The following is an 18,621-nucleotide window of genomic DNA, read 5'->3' as shown; positions in this document are numbered from 1 at the left end:
CTATACTGCAGATTACGCCATATATTAAAATCTCATTGCTGAAACTTTTCTAAACAATAACAAATGTACAAAAAAATCTATTTGCGCCCTTCATATATTTTTTATATTTATAGATAGAAACAAAATTGTTTTTCAAAATTAATTTATATATTTCAGCATAACCAGTAAAATATGACAAGTAGATTTTACTTAAAAACATTTAGGAAATTGATTTCTGTGAAAAATGTAAGTAAATGTCACTATTAATCTTAATTTATGTTTACTCTATGTTTGATTGTAAAATTGATTTAACATTTAGTTATATTAACTTGATTTTGTGAAATTGTTCCGACTTAAAAATGGCAAGTTCATTTAAATCAATCTTTCTAAGTCTAGTTTACTGTGCTATATATCCGTATTTTGCTGACTGAAAACTAGTCATATTTAGTCATATTTATATCGTCGTAATTGTATATTTTTAAATGTAAACAAAACAGAGCTAGCAAATGTCCCAAGTTCATCATTGGCAAAATCCTCTTTGTCATGATCAAGTGAAGTCATTTTAACTTGGTTTACTTAAGTTTCAAATGCTTAGAAAGAACAGGGTAATTTCACTTGTCATTTTTAAGTTACAACTTTACCAAATTAAGTAATTACAGCTAAATTTTGAGAAAAAAACACAGATGTAAAGTAAACAAAAATTTAGACTTATATTTACTTTTTCAAGGCATTCAGTTTCTGAGATTTTTTTTAAGTGAGATCAACTTGTCAGATTTTATCATGTTATATATTCATATTTATACTGTATCTTACACATAGGCTACTGTAACTTCTCATAGAATGACACCTGTCAAATCCATATAAGTCAGCACAGTAGTTATAAACCGTTATCATTAATCATTGTAGCATGGCTATGCACACCACGCATGCTAACAATTGCTAATTAGCGATAAACACAAACACCCACCCACCCTGTCTTTCATGCAGGCATGAAAGGGTCTGTCCAGCCACGCTCACAACTGACACTGCCCGTGCACGTATTATGCAGAAGCAGCAGGTGCTTTGCTGCCAACCATCGGCATATGATAACATCATGACAGCTTCTGTTCAGCTGCGCGCCCACCAGACGCCGTCCAGCAGTGTTTCAGGCTGAGAGAAAAGGTGCCTTTTGGCATTGCACTCTTTCGCCAAAAGCACTGTCAAAGAGCCAGTATTTTACGAGCTTGGAATGATAATGCTCTGCTCTATCCATCAGAAAACTTTTGCATTGTATCTTGACGCAGAAGAGGTTGGTTGTAAGCAACCCCTTACTAGTCCAAGAGTCAACTCACGCACCCAAGAAGGGGTCAAGTTCAGGTTCAGGCAACAAAACACCTTGATTAGGGAAAGGAAAAGATCCTGACTGATGTAAATCATGAGTTGTTCATGTGACTAAGAACTGACAGAACTAAATAACTCAAAGTTAACTGCTAGTTTCACAAGGGACACAAACCCTGGTCTCCTGGGTCAAAGTCCTGCTCTTGTTGGGCCCATTTCCCTCCACTCCCACCTACCCGAAGCAACCTTAGTGCTCTTAAATCTAAGTCTGTTGTCATGAATGTCTAATAATGAAGGGTTTATATTGGAGTTTGTTAAAAGCCCAGCGTGTCTCATACAGAAGCTAAAGGGAGCTGCCCAAGCAGTATATTTTGATGCCCTGGCAGTGAGACCAGGCTGGAACTGGAGTTAACTTTTTGACCTAATGGCAATACTTGGACGGTTAAAAGATCATCAAATTGATTAGTGTTCTCCTGGTCTGTACAAGATTAGGTGGTAATCCATCAAATAGCTGTCAAGACATATCACCGAAAAAAAAAAAAAACAGAAAATAAAACAATCTCACAGTGGCACTAGAACAAAAAAATAGTGAATCGACACATTTAATGGACTTTATACTCTGACGACCATGAACATCTGCTCATGTTTTCATTGTACTCCATTGAAAAGTTTATTATTTCAGTGAGGACCGACCAACTGACCATAACAGCAATTTGTAGTTTTAGGGGGAATTACATGTTCTAACTATTAATTTTTTACTAAGCTTAGCATGCTCAGCTAGTTTAACCACATCCCTATTGAAGCTCTGTACACAACCACAGACATGAGCTACAGTTTCATCATCTCATTTAACTAATTATATCATTTATGCCTTTTTCAACAATGAAAGTTTTTGCTTGCCTTATGTAGATGTCAGACTGAAATTCTTTTCCTACCCTTTAACATGTTATCATTGCTGAAAGAAGTACAAGGATGTTACAAACACTCCAGTTTGCCAAAGTGGAAACTTAAAAACTACCCACACCCACACACCACTAGTATAAGCCAGAGGAGCTCACAGTCTCCATGCAAACTTAAAAAAAAAATCAACAGTTTCATCCTTATGTATCATGTAACCTCCAAGAGATCCAGACCAAGGCCACACACTGTGTCACAGATGCAATTCAAAGCCAAGAACATGGACACAAGTCATGTCTGATGATGTAGTCAGACTGCTACATTGCTGAGAAGTGAAAGTTTGCTGTTGTTGAAGCTTGCTGACTGAAAAGCATAGACTCAAAAGCTAATGTGCTCTCTGAGTGCTTGGCGAGGACGAACAGCTGTATTTCTGAACATGCGGAGTCTCTGCATGTTCAGAAATACAGCAGCAGAGGAACGCAAATGTTTTGGTCACCTGAATTGTGTCTGTAGAGGAGGATTGCTGCAAACATAACATGAGCTACTTGACAATGATCTACAGTTGGATTTCAAATTTGGTCTTTTATTTAGGATATATATATATAATATATGTACATATTGTATTTGTGAGTAAGTGAGCAGATTTTTTAAAAAATACAGTCTTATACCTTGATTTACTTTCGAGCTCAGTTGCATGTTTGTATTGCATGTAACAAAACGAGTCCGTGCACAGTGCCTACAGAATATATTAGACTCTGTTTATATTTGTATCCAGACGAACATAAGGTATGAACAAATAATATGCATTTCTCTTCAGATTTTAACTCAATCTCAGGGTTAAATTTTGTTTTGAAATACAGTATTCTAGTATTTAAGTCAGCACATTAAAGCTGCATTAATGGATTAAAACATTCAACACAACACATTGACTGGAAAATTTGTTTTGGCAAACCTGTTAGAAATCAGTTGCTTTTTTCTACACAGATGGAAACACATTAGAGTTAAGTTTGTAGCCATCTAATAAATGTAATTATACTCACTTTTTAGCTCTGTTTTGGTCTCCACAGCTTCCTGAGAAAAAATATCTGGCTCTTTAGCTGCTGAATGCTACGCTTTGCTCAGCAGCTGATTGCTAACTTTGTGTGCCATTTGTTGTCGTGCTGACACCATGTGGCGGTTTTAACAGAATTTTTCAGAGTTTCAATTACTTAAGGACGCTAAAACACTACATGAGCAGAGGGAAGCTGCAGTTGGGTAGTGTGATCTCTGTGGGTTTTTGTCACTACGGGCCGTGGCTTTTACTTTGCACTTAGTCATTTTATCCTTTGGGGACATAAAAATATTCATTAGTGCAGCTTTGAGAAACTAATGATGTCAGAACAACAGCTCAATGTTGGGGTTTTACTGTAACACATGCAAGTTTCTGAATTTCTTTTTGCAGTATGCAGTGTTCATATTGGTAAGTTACTGTATGAAGGCTCAGGTCTGGCACAGTTTCTAATCTTAAATTATTCCAATATCTTGGCATTAGATCTTGTACAAATTGAACTGTTGTTTTTTTCCCAGACCACGCTGCCAAAAGTTGTCTTTGATGTGTTGTATGCTGCATAAGAAATAAACTATTTTTAACTGAGAACATAATATGAACAGTAGTCTCCCCCTGCTGTCACCCATATGGTCCTTAACTGCAGCCACAATGGTGTTAGTGTGTGTGTGTGTGTGTGTGTGTGTGTGAGAGAGAGTGTGCGTGAGAGAGAGAGAGAGAGAGATAGAGAGAGAGATTGAAGGACCACTAACCAACTGACAAACAATGCTTGTGCAGCCTCCAGAACTTTTTAATTTTAATTTTTCCAGGTTTTACCCTTTACTCATAAAACAAATCATGAAAAATTCCTTGAACCTTCCTCAGCATTTCATATGTAGTGAAGCTGTATACTTATATAACTCGGAAGAATAAAAAAGAGACAACACTTCCTATTTGCAGGTGTAGCCTTCAAAATAAAAGCATTACAGCGTTTAAAATGTGGATTCAGAATAATTTATCTTCATTTTTTGTTTTCAAACTCACACCAACTCCAACCAGGGATGATTTGTTTCTCAGTGATTTTTGGAGGCCATAATATGACATGCATTCAATATATTTAGCAGGAACCATGTGCTCTCCTATTCTAATAATGGAAATTGAACATTTGTTTTTAATTGCTATATTTGCTCATTTTGTTCACCATAGCCAGTTCTTTTATTTCATTGCCCTGAAAAATGTTAAAATGTTTTCTTACGCTGCATTCTGAGGCCTTTCACAAGTAGGCTACTAAGTATACTGAAGTATAAAGTCAATATATCAAAATATAGAAAATAAGTATGAGTAAATGCAATTTGGCAAGGAATGTCCCAAAAATAGTAGATTTAGTTATTTAGATAGGATAGTGACAGGGATATAGATATATAATATTTTGTTCGTTTGTTTTGTAACTTTGCCGTTTTGTATGTGTTTTGGGTTGGTAACGTTTTCTTTTTGTCTTCTAATTTTCAAGTAATTTTTTTGTTACTAATTTCTTGCTCATTTCTGGGGGTCGTTTCTTCTTTGTTTGTTTGTTTTGTTCGTTTTGGTTTTTTTTTACTTTGCCTTTTTTTTGTTTGTTGTTTGTTTGTTTGTTTTTTTGTTTGTTGTTGTACTTTTTACTAATTTGCGATTTACCTTCTCCCCATGTTTTTGACAGAAATCAAGCCAGTTTGCGCAGGTTTCAAAGGACACTGCGTGTAAGTGGTATTGGTACCCAGCTTTTAAAACACACTCTGTGTATTCTCTGTATCGCAAATTTATGTAGCGTAGATATTGAAATTCACGAACAAACAGTTGCAGAAGACGTAGAAATCCGAAGAGCTGTGATGACGTCTGAAAAGTTTTTGCTTTAATTTTGAAAATCTGCTGACACGTGCTGCTCTTATTGTGTAGGTTTGACACAGGCAACTCAGCCGAGCACGGGACGGCGACGGATTGGAGTTGAAGAAGAAGATTGCAACACGGCTGTCGGTGGGGGAGGACCTGTGAAGCAGGAGGTACGAGTGAAAGCGCAACATTAGTGGTGGAAAGTTTACTGTGACTCAATTCAGCGGAAGCGGAGCTCGAGCGAAGTCCGTGTGCGCAACAGGTGTCGGTTGTGTATGGTAACTGTAGGACTCCCTGCTTTAAGGTTTTGAAGTTGTTCGGACAGTGAGGAGATAAGATTTCGTCGGTTAAAAAGAGCAACAACATGTCGAACCTCCGACCCAGACTGTGTGTGCTGGAGAAAGGAACCAGCGGCTACGGGTTCCACCTGCACGGAGAGAAGGGCAAGACCGGGCAGTTTATCCGGCTCGTGGAGTCCGATACTCCCGCCTCCGCAGCCGGGCTCCTCGCGGGCGACCAACTGGCTTTCGTGAATGGTGACAGTGTGGAAGGCGAGAGCCACCAGCAAGTGGTCGCGAGGATACGAGCCACCACCGGGCCTCTGGAGCTCATTGTAGTGGACCACGAAACGTCGGAGCTGCTGAAGAAACATAGCCTGAAGTGCCGGAAAGAGTTCGTCGAGGAGGGGATTCCCCTGCCCGGTGGGGACAGCGACTCAGACCGCGGGGACACACAGAGCAACGGCACCCCGAGGGGCTCCAGCCCTGCCCCGCGAGAGAACGGGGATGCTGCCTCGGAGAGGTCAGACAGGTCGGGGAGACTGAGCGTCAGCTCCAGCACCAAGGTACAGTCAAGCACAGCAACGCACTCCGTTCCCTTTTCTTTCTTTTCTTTTTTTTTCTTTTTTTTTGCACAATTTCATATTATGAAACTTGAGCAAATCGGCTTAATTTCTTTCAAAAACACGCGGAGACAATGAGCAACTAGACATGACCCAAAACTTAAAATAATATAAATGTAAATAATCTTAATTAGCAAAAAAAAGGAAGTAAAAACATAAAACATAAAAAACAAAAACAAAATATACGAAACAAAAACAAACAAACAAAAAAAAAAATCAAAGAAATGACCCGAAGAAATTAAATTGGTAAAATAATTTTAAATATATTATTATGTTCATAAATATAGTTTATTTTAAGATTAAAATTTTTTTTTTTACTAGCTTTAAAAAAACTCATCCAAGTTACTTATTTCTTGAATTTTGCTGGACATTTGTTAGCATCAAATAACTACAGAAAATATCAAAACAATATATTTATAATCATTATGATTATATATTTGAAATTTTGAATGATTATTTTAGCACGTTTTTCTGGCCATTTCCTGTTTTGTTCTTTTACCTCTTTTTTTGCTATATTCAGATAATTCTTATAACTTTCTACTAAATCTTGCTATTTTTTGGGTCGTTTCTTGTTAAGTTTTTGAATTTTCTTTTTCCCTGTGTTTTTGAAAGAAGCCAATCTGCTGAGGGTTCAAAAGGTTAAGTTGCTGCCCACTTCACTAAATTGTACTGTCAACTTCGATTATGTCATCTTCAGTTATGTTTTATTCTACACCAAACATATAAAGCAAATATTATGACGTAAAAGCCTTGTAATGCTTAAGTAGTTTCTGTCCTTTTTAGTCTTTGATGAATCCCTCATAAATCAGACCTTGAGAACTTTGGGTCAAAAGGTCAGCTGTTAACCCCTTGACTTGTGAATATGAGTGTGCGATATAGAGAAAGTCCTCTATCATGTAATGTTGTTTCATATCACTTTACAATATCAAAATGTAAAATAGCTGGGAATTTCTTCTTGGCATTGGGATCAGTGTGTTACCAAAATACCCTCAACTCAAGGTGCTCTTACTTTTATGTTCCATCACTTCGGCTGCAATTATTTTACCCACAACCAGTTTCTCAGCTGGGAAACAGTGTGTTGACAAACTATGGAAACAGAAATATCTACGTGGGCTAATCCAACTAGTTAAACACTTCATGGATAAAAGTGATTTATCACATTGCTGCAAAAATCATAAAAAGCAACATTGCCATAAAGCATTGTTAATCATTGATTTGCAGCGTTATTTATGTCCTCCTGAGCTGTTAAATTGATAGCTTGATATGAGCAGAATGACAATCTCTCTGGCATTTGACATATTTTTATCACTTGTATGTAAGCTATTGCTCAGCTCCGCCTGTCAGTGTGTGGGTCAGCATAAGATACACTTTAAGTTCTACCAGGTACTTAAAAACATAATTCAGCCTGAATTACTGCACAGCCCAGTCACCAGAAGTGCAAACCACAGATACGTTACTTTTGCACATTTCATACATATCATATCACTGTTTCTAAAGTGATATTGTGTATGAGCTGATTTTGTCATCGGGAGGCGGAGGGGATGGTGGATGAAGAGACATCTAGGCGAGAGGCCTGCCAAGCTGCAGAGCTCTGTTGGAGATCACCAAACAGAAAAAAAATGTTTTTATTTTTATTTTTAATGACTCATTGCTGTGGTTACAGCTTTTTAGTCAACAAATTTGGGTTTTATTTAGCGACCCATTGCTCTGTTTCCTGCTGAGACGGTGCCATGAAAAGCAGTTGTTTTTTTCCCCAAGACATCACTGTGTGTCCTGTAAGGACACAGGAGTGGCTGCGCTCCTGTTAGCAAAGTCCCACAAAAAGTTGTTGTTATTTCTGGAAACATTGCTGTGTTTCCTGCCAGGATAATGTGACAATTACATGTTTGATTTATTTATTGATTTTAACCAAAACATTACTGAGTTTCCAGCTGGGACAGACCCATGAAAAGCGGTTGTTTTTCCTGAGACATTCTTGAGTTTTTCTTTTTGTTTGTTTTTCTGAGACCTTCTGCATTATTGCTGGGATAGAGCCACAATGAGTGGTTGTTTTTTATTGAGACATTGCTCCATTCCTAACAGGATATTGCCACAAGAAGTTTTTTGTTGTTGTTGTTTGGTTTGTTGTTTGTTTTTTAACTGAGATATCACTGCCTTCCTGTGCAGATTTTGCCACAAAAAGTTTCTTGTTTGTTTTTTAACCGAGATATCACAGCTTTTCTGCTAGGATATTGCCACAAAAAGTGGTTGTTTTTAACTGAGACATCGCTGAGTTCCTGCTAGGATAGTGCTGCAATTTTTTATTTTTTTTTTACTGAGACATGCTGCGTTTTTGCCAGGATAGTGCCTCAAAAAGTGTTTTTTCTATCCAAACCTAGCCACATGTTAACCACACTGTTGCTGAAGCGTAAAGAAATGATGCAAAGTTTTAATGTATAAACCACATTATAATGAATAAATATAAAATATAGGTGGTTTGCAGAAATGTACAATGCCAAAAGTTTTGTGTGCCTCACCATAGAGTCATATTCATCAGCCAAAACAGCAGTGCCTCCTGTCTTCCTATCTGATCTGAGGCCAGCCCTGCCTCTGAACCGCAAAGGTTAGGTGGAAATAGATCCCCTATTAAGTAGCCACTTCCAGTTCCACTGAAAGGCTATAAGCTAAGACAGAGAAGTGACGCGACACAGTGAAACATGCCAGGCCTCGTCTCATTCCTGCTCCACAGAGCCTTTGTCAGATAAATGCCTGTCAGTGCTTCTCATCTTGAATTCCCCGTCAGGTTTGGCTTGTCAAACCAGAGGCTTTGTCACATTGACGCACGTCAGCCAGACGCTGCATCTTTTTTTCCTCATCTTGCAATTAACTGAAAGGATTTTGGGAGATGTGAATTGACGTAATGAGATAAAAATAGGGCTTAAAATGCTTTCACACGCCCCACAGCGTCTAGACTTTAGTGTTGGATGAAGGTGCACTACAATTTCAGATTTTCTTAAGGAGCTTTGTTGATGGTACTCGCAAAAAGAGCTAGATTAGCAACAATGTTAAGTGTGTGACGCCCTGTCTGGGACTCTCCACTACATCCACATTTTAATTACTTAGACATGTGTTTCTGTGGTTTGATTTGCATAATCCTGCCTCTTTGAAAGACCAGGCTTTTGTTTTCTGTTATGAAACGATTTTGTAAGGTTGTTTTTTGAAATGGTCTTAAACATGGAGAGATTTGTCAGCTATGTAAGTGTGTTTAGTCTGTGCAAAGTCTCAGCGCTGATTTAAATGTTGGGTAACAGCTATTCAAAACAGCCTAATGGTGGAGGTGTTTATCCGTGTGGAGGAAGTGGTTTTTATTTGTGGCTTACAAAATTAATAGGATACTTGGTTATTTTTAGACCTGGCCCCCTCAGTAAATAGGAGTCGAGGGTCGGCTACTTGAAGGCACTGATGGAGACTCCATGTCTTTAATCGATTACATTGTAAATTCTCATAATTAAATATCTATAAGATAGTTAGGGCTGGAACATATTTTCATTATTGATTATTCCATCGCTGTCACGGTTAATTGATAAATCACCTAAGCAGGTCTGCGGGCCAAATCTGGCCCTCGATAGGGTGCTGGGTGTCCCTCCCAGCCATTTTCCAGTTCACATTAAAAATAAAATGAGTTGTTTTTGTTCTCTTAGTATTTATAAGGTGCCAGAATGCATAAAATTGCATCAAAAAAGCTTCTTTATCAAAAACAGTGCCAGTGGAGGATCACCCACATCCCCTGACAGAGGTCCTAGAATCCTAGAAACATCCTATAATCCTGGAAACATCCATAAATCCTAGAATTGTAATTAATTTTTTAATTCATTAAAACTGATCTTGTGGTAGTCGCTGGAAAAATGAAATAAAAAGGTTTTTTAGCCCTTTGACACAATTTGCTGTTGTGTAAATGATTGAAGTTATCTTATTAGATAAAACAAATGTTGACAAAGTTTTCCTTTGGGGACATAACTTTCATTTAAAAAAAGGTGATAAATTGCAATATATGTTAGCCCAATATTCTGTATATTGCAAAATGTTAAAAAATCCTAATAATATAGTATTGTTAAGTTTTGTAATAATATTATATCGTAGGGCCTTTAGTGATTCCCCTACTGATGGCTGTAGTTGTGAGCAGGTTCTTACAATAATAAAATACAGCCCTGAGAATGGACTTTTGTTTTTAAGTTTGGCTTACATGAGGGACATACAACTACAAAAGGTCGTATTTTATATTTATTTTATATAAAATAAGTCACACCCCAGCCACACCCCTCCTCTGATAAATAAGGTACAGGCCCACAACACCGGCATGGAAACTCAGCAATGTCCCTCCGTGGACGGGCCGCAGCAAAACATACTTTAGCTGCCTAAAATGACCAGTGTCAGTGTTCGTGCACACCATATTTGAATATTGTTTCTTCTTTACCTTCCACAACAGCTGATGGAGGCAGCAGTAGAGCAGCAGCTCCACTGATCAGTGGAGTAAAATGACTGTTTTTCTCATTGGAGTCTGCAGTTTTTGATATAACGGCATCAAATCTGTCAGAGGGCCGTCTTACTGCAAGGTAAAGAGGTGAAAATATTCTAAATATAACTTAGGCTACACTTTAACTGATACTGACTTTTTTTTAGTTCCTCTGTTTAATTGTGGACCATCACCTCCCAGAAATCCCTCATACAAGCCCGCTTCCACGTATAAGGGGCTTGCCTTTCCATTATCGCTCCGTAACACGCCTATGTCGCTTTCAATTTGTAGTAATGACGGCAAGTGCAGTTGCTGCAATACAAAAAAAACTGCTGATGTTTTGAACATCTATCACCATGCTTCTAACAGTGTTATCGCTAGAGGAGAAGTCTCATAACATCACTTAATGGAAACGTAGTCATCTTGCAGTTGTGTTTTATCGACATTTCCAAAATATCCCTGAAGTTTTGTGCAAATCTTGAATGGAAATCCGCCTAGTGTTGTTGTATGCAAACTAAAGAAGTGATAGATAATATTTTACTTAATATTTGAAGACAAACTGAACATTAATGTTGACCTATAAAACTATAATACTTTTTTGTTGCAATTTTATATTCTTGAAATGAATATATTTTTCTCTATTTTGTCATGTCCAAGAATATCGCAAAAATGCCCTGAAATATTGTGATAAAATAATAGTAATATTTAATAATATTAGATTTTATTTATAGAAAGTCAAATACACTTAACAATAGTCAAGAAAGATTAAAAAACAACAACCTTAAAATACACACAATATTACAATTTATATGACATTGTTTTAGGGCCATATCGCCTGCCCCTAGTCTAGATCTCTGTCTTGTTGTATGTGGGCGGCTCATGCCCTGTCATAATACTGTGACCTCCACTCAGTGAGAAGCCCAGGCTGGCTGGCTGGGATGCTGCAAACCTCCAGCTCCATTCCTCCCTGATGGGGAACTTGGCAGAGCCTGACTGATGGTCTTTTGCTGGCCTCTGATAGCAGCCTCTCAGTGGGATACACTTGAGTAGGCTGGCCAGTGGTGACGTTAAGCTGGCCCTGCTGAGCACACTGTTGGCTTCGCTTCCAACAATAGTTCCTTTCACGTGATTGTCTTTGGTTAGACTTGGTATTGCAGTCCTGGGCTCAGTCACCAAACTTTTTTTTTAAACTAAAGTAAGCAAAGTCCTCATGGTGGTAGCCTTGGCAAGGACTTGGATATCAAATACTCTACAGATTGCTTTTTCTTGAAAGAGATAAAAGCACAAAGTGAATGAGCGTGTCATCATATTATGGTAACATCCTGGCCTTCGGGGACTCAGTCCATCGCCACACCGAGGGCCTTCTATCGGTCACCATAGAGATCCCCAGCAGCAGAAAGAGGCTTTGTCCACACTGTTTGCATGGGGAGAAAGGCCTGTGGGCCAGGGAGGAAAGGAGAGAGGGCTCTCACGCCTCAACAAGGAGGCCATGCTGACCCTGAAATACCTACACCCTCACTTAACACACACTGTCAATAGGGCTGCAGTGAAGTGAGAGAATGTGTGTGGGCAAGAGGGGACCGGCCACAGGATTAAACAGCAATTTGTTCTGTACTTGGAGATGTGAAAATGTCAAACAAATGATGAAATAATAGGATCCTAAATGAATGACTGTTAAAAGTATTGAGGCAAGATTTAACCCTTTGTAACCAGAGCAAATTGATTAATTGATTTCTGTTAAAACCATGAGAAAAAGACAAAGAAATGACCCCAAAATCAGCTTTTTTTATTTATTTTTTTTAATGTACAAGAAAATTACCTTAAAATTACGTGAAAAAACATAGGAAAAAACTAAAACACAAAACAAAACAATGAAATAACCTTAAAAAAGTGCTTAAATAATGATGATAGTAATAATAATAATAATAAAATTTAAAATCATTTCAAAGTATTTTTTCAGGTAATTTCCTTGTTTGTTTTTTACTCTCCTTTTCTATTTTTTCCCCCTAATTTTCAGGCTATTTTGATGCACTATTTACAAATTTCTTGCAAATATTTTGGTCATTTTTTTCTTTTGTTGCTCTTTGCCTTCTTCCCAAGTTCTTGAAGGAAATATTGCCATTTTGCTCAAATTTAAATACTTGCATCTAAACACAGCACAAGAAAAAGGATGTCAATCCAGGTTTCAGAGGATTGATTTAATGAGATTTTAAATTTAAAAAATGATGCCATTTCACTTCTGATAATCCATTGGTTTGGAGAGGATGTAGAGTATGCTTGCCCTATTGTCTTACATGGACTTTTTCCACCCTGTGTGCTCCTTGCACCCACTCCCTGTTTGCAGCGTATCTGAAGACTTTGAACCTCAGACTCAGACTGAAGGCCTTGAGGCAGCTCTCATCTTTCCAAGCACTGATTTCTTTTCCAGTGTTTCACAACATCTCTTATCTCTCAGCTCATATAAGCCTGCGAAAGAACAATTTGTCTGCCACTTCATTGATTTAAGAAGAGTGAACGCAGTAAATCAAGTTTGCTCTCATGTTACTCAATAAAGCTGCAGTTGCTTAAGTTTTTTCCATTGATAGATTGTCTGACCTTATAGTATAACGCTAACGGTTTAGAAACAGGTTTGATCTGCACATGCGTAACTTGTTAAATTCAGTACAAAACACAACTGAGGAGTATAATATTTGTCTCAGTGTATTAAGTCTTTTACAGTTCAAGCTCCTAAAACTCAGGCATCCACCAGTATACACAACAGTAGGTGGAAATGATTAATTTATGCATAATCACTACTGGTAATGATAACTATGGCAGTTACACTTTTATCAATTGTTTCTGGTAGGAAAAATGCGCTCAGTAGAGCTCTAACCACCACCAAGAAGGTGCATTTAGTCTTATTCAACGCTGTAAAATAAGTCATGTCTAATCTGGGGATGCCAGGGTGGTTGAATTTCAGACTTACATTGGGCAGATTTCAGTGACAGATTTGCAGAAACGTAGGCAATATTTTGGAAATGTCGATAAAACACAATTACAAGATGACTGCGTTTCCACTGAGTGATGCTGTGCGACTTTTCCTCAGGTGATAACATTCCAAGAAGCATGGTGATGGATGTTGAACACATTAGCAGCTTTTTTTCTATTGCAGCCACCACACTAGCCGACATCGTCCAAGGACACATAGGCGAGTTATGGCGCAATAATAGACAGGCGTGCCTCTTATATGTTGGAGCCGCTACATATATAAAATAAAGGTGTATCCTAAAGATGATGATGATGATGATAGGGATCAACAGTTTTCCTTTTATCAAATTGCATCATTGATTTTTGAATCAATGTATTGATTGATCCAAGGGATGATAACAATTAATTGACAAACACTTGGTCGTTAATAATTTTATCAAACATGTGAAAATCAAGTGATTAATTGATAGGCTATGGAAAATATATGCAATATGTTGCTTGGAGCTTTGAATGAGGAAAAATAGCATTTTATATTGTTTGAAGTAAGCCTTGTTTTATTTTTCAAATAATGATGAATCAATTCATCGATCTTTAATTTTACCAATATTAGATTAAGAAAGTGCTCACGATCTGCAACCCTAATTGATCCAGGTTGATGGATTGTTACACTCCTACATAGCATTGATTGTTTTGTGCCCTGTTTGTGTCTCTTTTAACATAAACAGTCACAATATGTAAACTATTTTCAATTCCCAACCTGAGAAACGTCTTTACAGAGGTGTGTTTATAATGACTCATAAGTGGAGTGTATGCACATGTTTAAGAATTAGTTTTTAACATTTGAGTTTGTTAGGAATAAAAGTGAGACAAGCAGATTTTTTTATTTTGACCAAATTTTAATGACATAGCCTGCAGGAGCAACTTTCCATCAGATGATTCTTTGCTTGGGCCGACATCCAAAACAAACTCCATAAAGGGTCTGCTGGCGTCATCTAACTGAGATCCTCACTGCCCCCTCTGTTTTCTTAGTGACATAGTCCAAATAAACATCTGTACAATACAGCCTGCAGGATGCCCAAGCTTCCCTCACAGTTCTTTATTCTTAGCAGTCAAGAACATGTCTCCATTTATTCAGTCGTCAGCATTTTCCCCTTAAGGTTAACCAGCGACATGCGTCTGACACGGAGATGACAGGAGACTCTGAGACATCATTGCTGCGATCATGTTGTCCCCTTTCTGCTCTGATTAGACCGTGAAGTTAAGCTGTCAGATGAAAGCCTGCAGATCCATCAAGATTTAATCGGGGTCTTTGGTATGACAGGGATTATAATTACATTTAGTGCAAGCAATTAAAAAAGTGTCATATATCTTGAGTTTTGGCTCAGCCTGCTTTCATGTCTTATCAGACAGCTGTTACTAAATGGAGAATTCGGCATGACTAATAAATGCATAGAGACAAGGAGGGGATGTGTGGGGAAATAAAAATATATTCTGACAGTTAATACAGAAATTTTTTGTCACTATTCCTTTTACACTCTGTTATGGTGTCAAATTAAGCTTTACGGCACCAAATTCAACCCTTAGGGCCTGCTTTAATATCACACACACTTGTATCGCTCTTCGCACAGAATGTGCTTTTCAAAATCAGTCTTCAAAATCAAGCTCCTTTTCCAGTCCAGTGTTCGCATCTTTCTTCAGACGGCCTAGTTTTAAGTGAGGACCATCTTTATACTGATACTTAATACTTCTTTAACCCTTTGAAACCCGAGCAGATTGGTTTGATTTCATCTAAAAACATGGGGAACCGGCAATTAAGGCAACACATGGCCCAAAAATTCGCAAGAAATTGGCAGAAAGTTACAAGAAAATTACGCCAAAATAATGAGAAAAAAAATCAAGAAAATGCACTAAAACAGTGCTGAAAATGTAAAAAAAAAAAAAAAAAGAAAAGAAACAGTATACAGTTTTTTCTGTAACAATTTAAAAAAAAAGAAATACAGTAATTCTTAATACAGTTGTCTGGACATTTTTTTCCACAGTCCTAATATTTCTTTTCTCCAGTCATATCGCACCAACAAAAATAAATTAAAAAAAATAGAATTACAATAATTCTTTTGTTCTGTTTTTAATGCTACGTAACTTAATTCTGCCCCTAGCTGCCCCATTTCAGTTAAATAACATGTTATAACCACAAACCTGCTGGGTGGCTTTTTCCCTGTTACACTCTGAGCCTAATGTCGATTTATTTTATTTATTTATAGAGCCCATTATCACAAAACATGGTTTGCCTCAGAGGGCTTTACAGTGTACGGCATCCCTCTGCCCTTAGACCCTCACATCACCCAAGGAAAAAACCCCGAAAAAAGAACCCCTGTAACGGGGGAAAAAAAAGGAAGAAACCTCAGGAAGAGCGGCAGAGGATGATGAGGGATCCCTTTTCCAGGACGGACAGATGCACAATAGATGTTGTAAATAACAAATGAACAATGTGACATGCGTTAAAGATTATTTCTGTGCTTTATTGCTTACGTTTAGTCCTTATTATTACTTGCTGTCCTCATTATTCTACATGCTTGATCAGAGGGCTGAAACAGGATTCATGAACTCATTTCACAGGTTAAAGATTTTGTCATTAGAGGCCTCTTCTGTGGCCACACACCCATACAATAGAAATACGCAAATATTAAACACACACACAGCAGGTTCTCTCTGTTAGCAGACGAGCTGTTGGGGCGGAACTGACGAGGAAACCACTTCCTGTCCTTGTAGCGAGTTTCTATAGTGCTTTATTGTTTGTTTTTTATTTCAGCCTGTTAATGATAACCATAATGCTACATGTAGTGGCTGTTCTGTGGAGTTTGTGTTGATAATGGAGACTAATAATTTCCTCCAGCAATAAACACAAAGTTAAATGTTGTTCATAGGAAGGAAATGGGTTTTAGAGCTTCCAAGAGGATGATTGAGCACATTAATGTGGCAGGAGTCTGTGTTTGGGGTTTTTATAACACAAAGTGAGTCAAGAAAAAGACTGGCTTCTTTGTGGTATGTTACACAGTGTTAGCATTTTTTTGAAAATCCTAAATGTGTTTACATTACCACAGCAAGTGATAGATAATGCTTTATCACTTCATAAATGTTTGACCTAAACACAGGGGAGTAACGCCAAATTCTGGGCCCTGTGCATCAGCACTTTCTGCTGTGTTACAGATTAATCTTTGTACAGGGGCAGACTAAACCTCTGTGCACCTTTAACCCACTGAAACCTGGATTGACCTCAGTTTTTTGTGCTATGTTGAGATGCCTTTCGCAAGTTATTTAACTCTTGAAATAAAGCAAATTGGTTTGATTTCTTTCAAAAACATGGGGAAAAGGCAATGAGCAGCTTGGCAAGAAATGTCCCTCAAACTGCAAGAAATCAGTAAAAGGTGACCAAAAAAAAGGAGAAAAAAAAAGCATTTTTTTAAAAAGGGTACGTTTTTAAAAAAAATTCTGGAAAAATGTCTTGAAAAATATATGTAAGTCATGTTACAGAAGAAAAATACTTTTTAAAAGTAGCTTAACTGTTACTTTTAAAAAATATATATATATATCATTATTATTTTATTTTTACTATTTTCTTGTTACCTTTAAGTGTTAAGGAGTGAGAGGGGGCTTAGATAGCTTCCACCATTTTTCCCTTTTTGCTTGCATTGCTCACTTCCTTCTTCTGATATTTTAGAAAGAAATTTAGCCAATTTGATCAGGTTTCAAAGGGTAAAATACTTAGGCGTCTGAAAGCGAAAAATGATGTTGCTTCCAGTTTCAAAGAGTTAACAGTTTAAAGTTTTTAAATGATGAACGTCATGTTCCAGATCTTTGTCTAAATGTAACAACCATTCATTGCATAAGTCCATTGCTCAACTTTTGCCATTGAGGCTGCTGTAAGAGGGGCTGTGAGTGTCATGTAGCCACATGTAGGCTCCGTTCAATCTTCCCATACTTTGTGTAAATTTACAACATGTTTGAGATGAAGCTTCTTTTTTTCCCTTGCTTAGTGATAGTCATAAAGGTTTCACATCACATGCCGTTTCACCCTCAGTTCAAGGTCCTCCCAGCTCTCAGCTCTTGTTATGTGACAGCAGGTTGGAACACAGGATCTGATGTTTAACTACAGCAAGCTGTAAAACCATTAACCTCTGATATTCAACAAGCTTAGGGAATGTTTACAACAGAGCTGCCTCTTTTACCTTCGCACTTAAAGTGGGCTAATCCTACGTTCACTCTGTGGCTGCTCATGGCGGAGTGCAAACCAGATGTTATCATCCTGTTGTACAAAGTGTCATCCACTGAGCCTGCAGCCGAGTTTCTGCGGCCGAAATGGTTTCTTTGTGCTGATTTCTCGCCAGGCTGCAGGTGCTTCTCTGTTGTTGACCTGTAGCTTTTTTTTTTTTTTTTTTTTTTTTTGGTTGCATATGCCACTGCTGACTATTGGTGTACTTTCACATCCAGGTAGCTGTCACTGTTACAGAAGTAATTTACCAATATTAACCCTATAGATTCTTTTCGTTAGTATGAAAACATCTGACACCAGAGAAAATTCATTTGATTTCTTTTAGAAACAAAGGAAAAAGACATTTTGAACAATTTGTCAATCTGCAAAGAATGAGTAAAGGGTGAGAAGGAGGTAAAATAATAAAATATATAATAAAATTAATGCAAGAGCTTGTTGCACTCAAGTAAAAGGAATCTACATAGAAATAATTATAACTAGTACATTATTTTTGCATCAAAATAGTCCAGCCTTAACTGGGCCTTAAGGCATGTGGCTGCCTGCTGATATGAGTGCTGTATTTTCATATTTATAAGCACATATTCCACTCATTTATGAAGTTATACAAGCTCCTGCACAGCTGACAACCCCATCCTGTAAATGTTTCAAAATAAAATGCATTGTATCAGCAACTGATAGCATTCTGTCCACAGAGACAGTAAGAGGGCTTTTGTTTTGAAAGGTAGGCACGGAAGTTGAGGTAAAACAAACATCTTTGTGTTTCCTCAACTCTGTGACAGAGAGAGACTTTTAACTACTCTAACCTAAAGTGGTATAGAGTCAACAAACATGAGCGTCACGCGTAAAAAAAAAAAAAACGGCGAGGCACTGTTTCTCTAGATGTGCTGCAGCTGACACGCAGCTCAGAC

The 18,621-nt window shown here is 37.6% G+C and overlaps 1 protein-coding gene across 2 annotated transcripts in view; it reads left to right on the top strand.

Moving 5' to 3' along the window:
• The first annotated feature begins 5,196 nt into the window (after positions 1–5,196).
• The window catches only part of slc9a3r1a (SLC9A3 regulator 1a), a 28,994-nt gene continuing 15,569 nt past the window's right edge, over positions 5,197–18,621 (top strand). The window contains exon 1 of one of the 2 annotated variants that reach the window (XM_042508502.1): positions 5,197–5,927. In XM_042508502.1, the coding sequence (XP_042364436.1) occupies positions 5,448–5,927 (480 nt within the window). In that variant the 5' untranslated portion in view covers positions 5,197–5,447. The remainder of the gene's footprint in view (positions 5,928–18,621) is intronic. The other variant, XM_042508501.1, reaches the window with a different exon arrangement.

This window comes from Plectropomus leopardus, chromosome 19 (genome assembly GCF_008729295.1).
Source record: "Plectropomus leopardus isolate mb chromosome 19, YSFRI_Pleo_2.0, whole genome shotgun sequence".
Taxonomy (NCBI): Eukaryota; Metazoa; Chordata; class Actinopteri; order Perciformes; family Serranidae; genus Plectropomus; species Plectropomus leopardus.
This window is presented reverse-complemented; position numbering and strand designations above follow the sequence as displayed.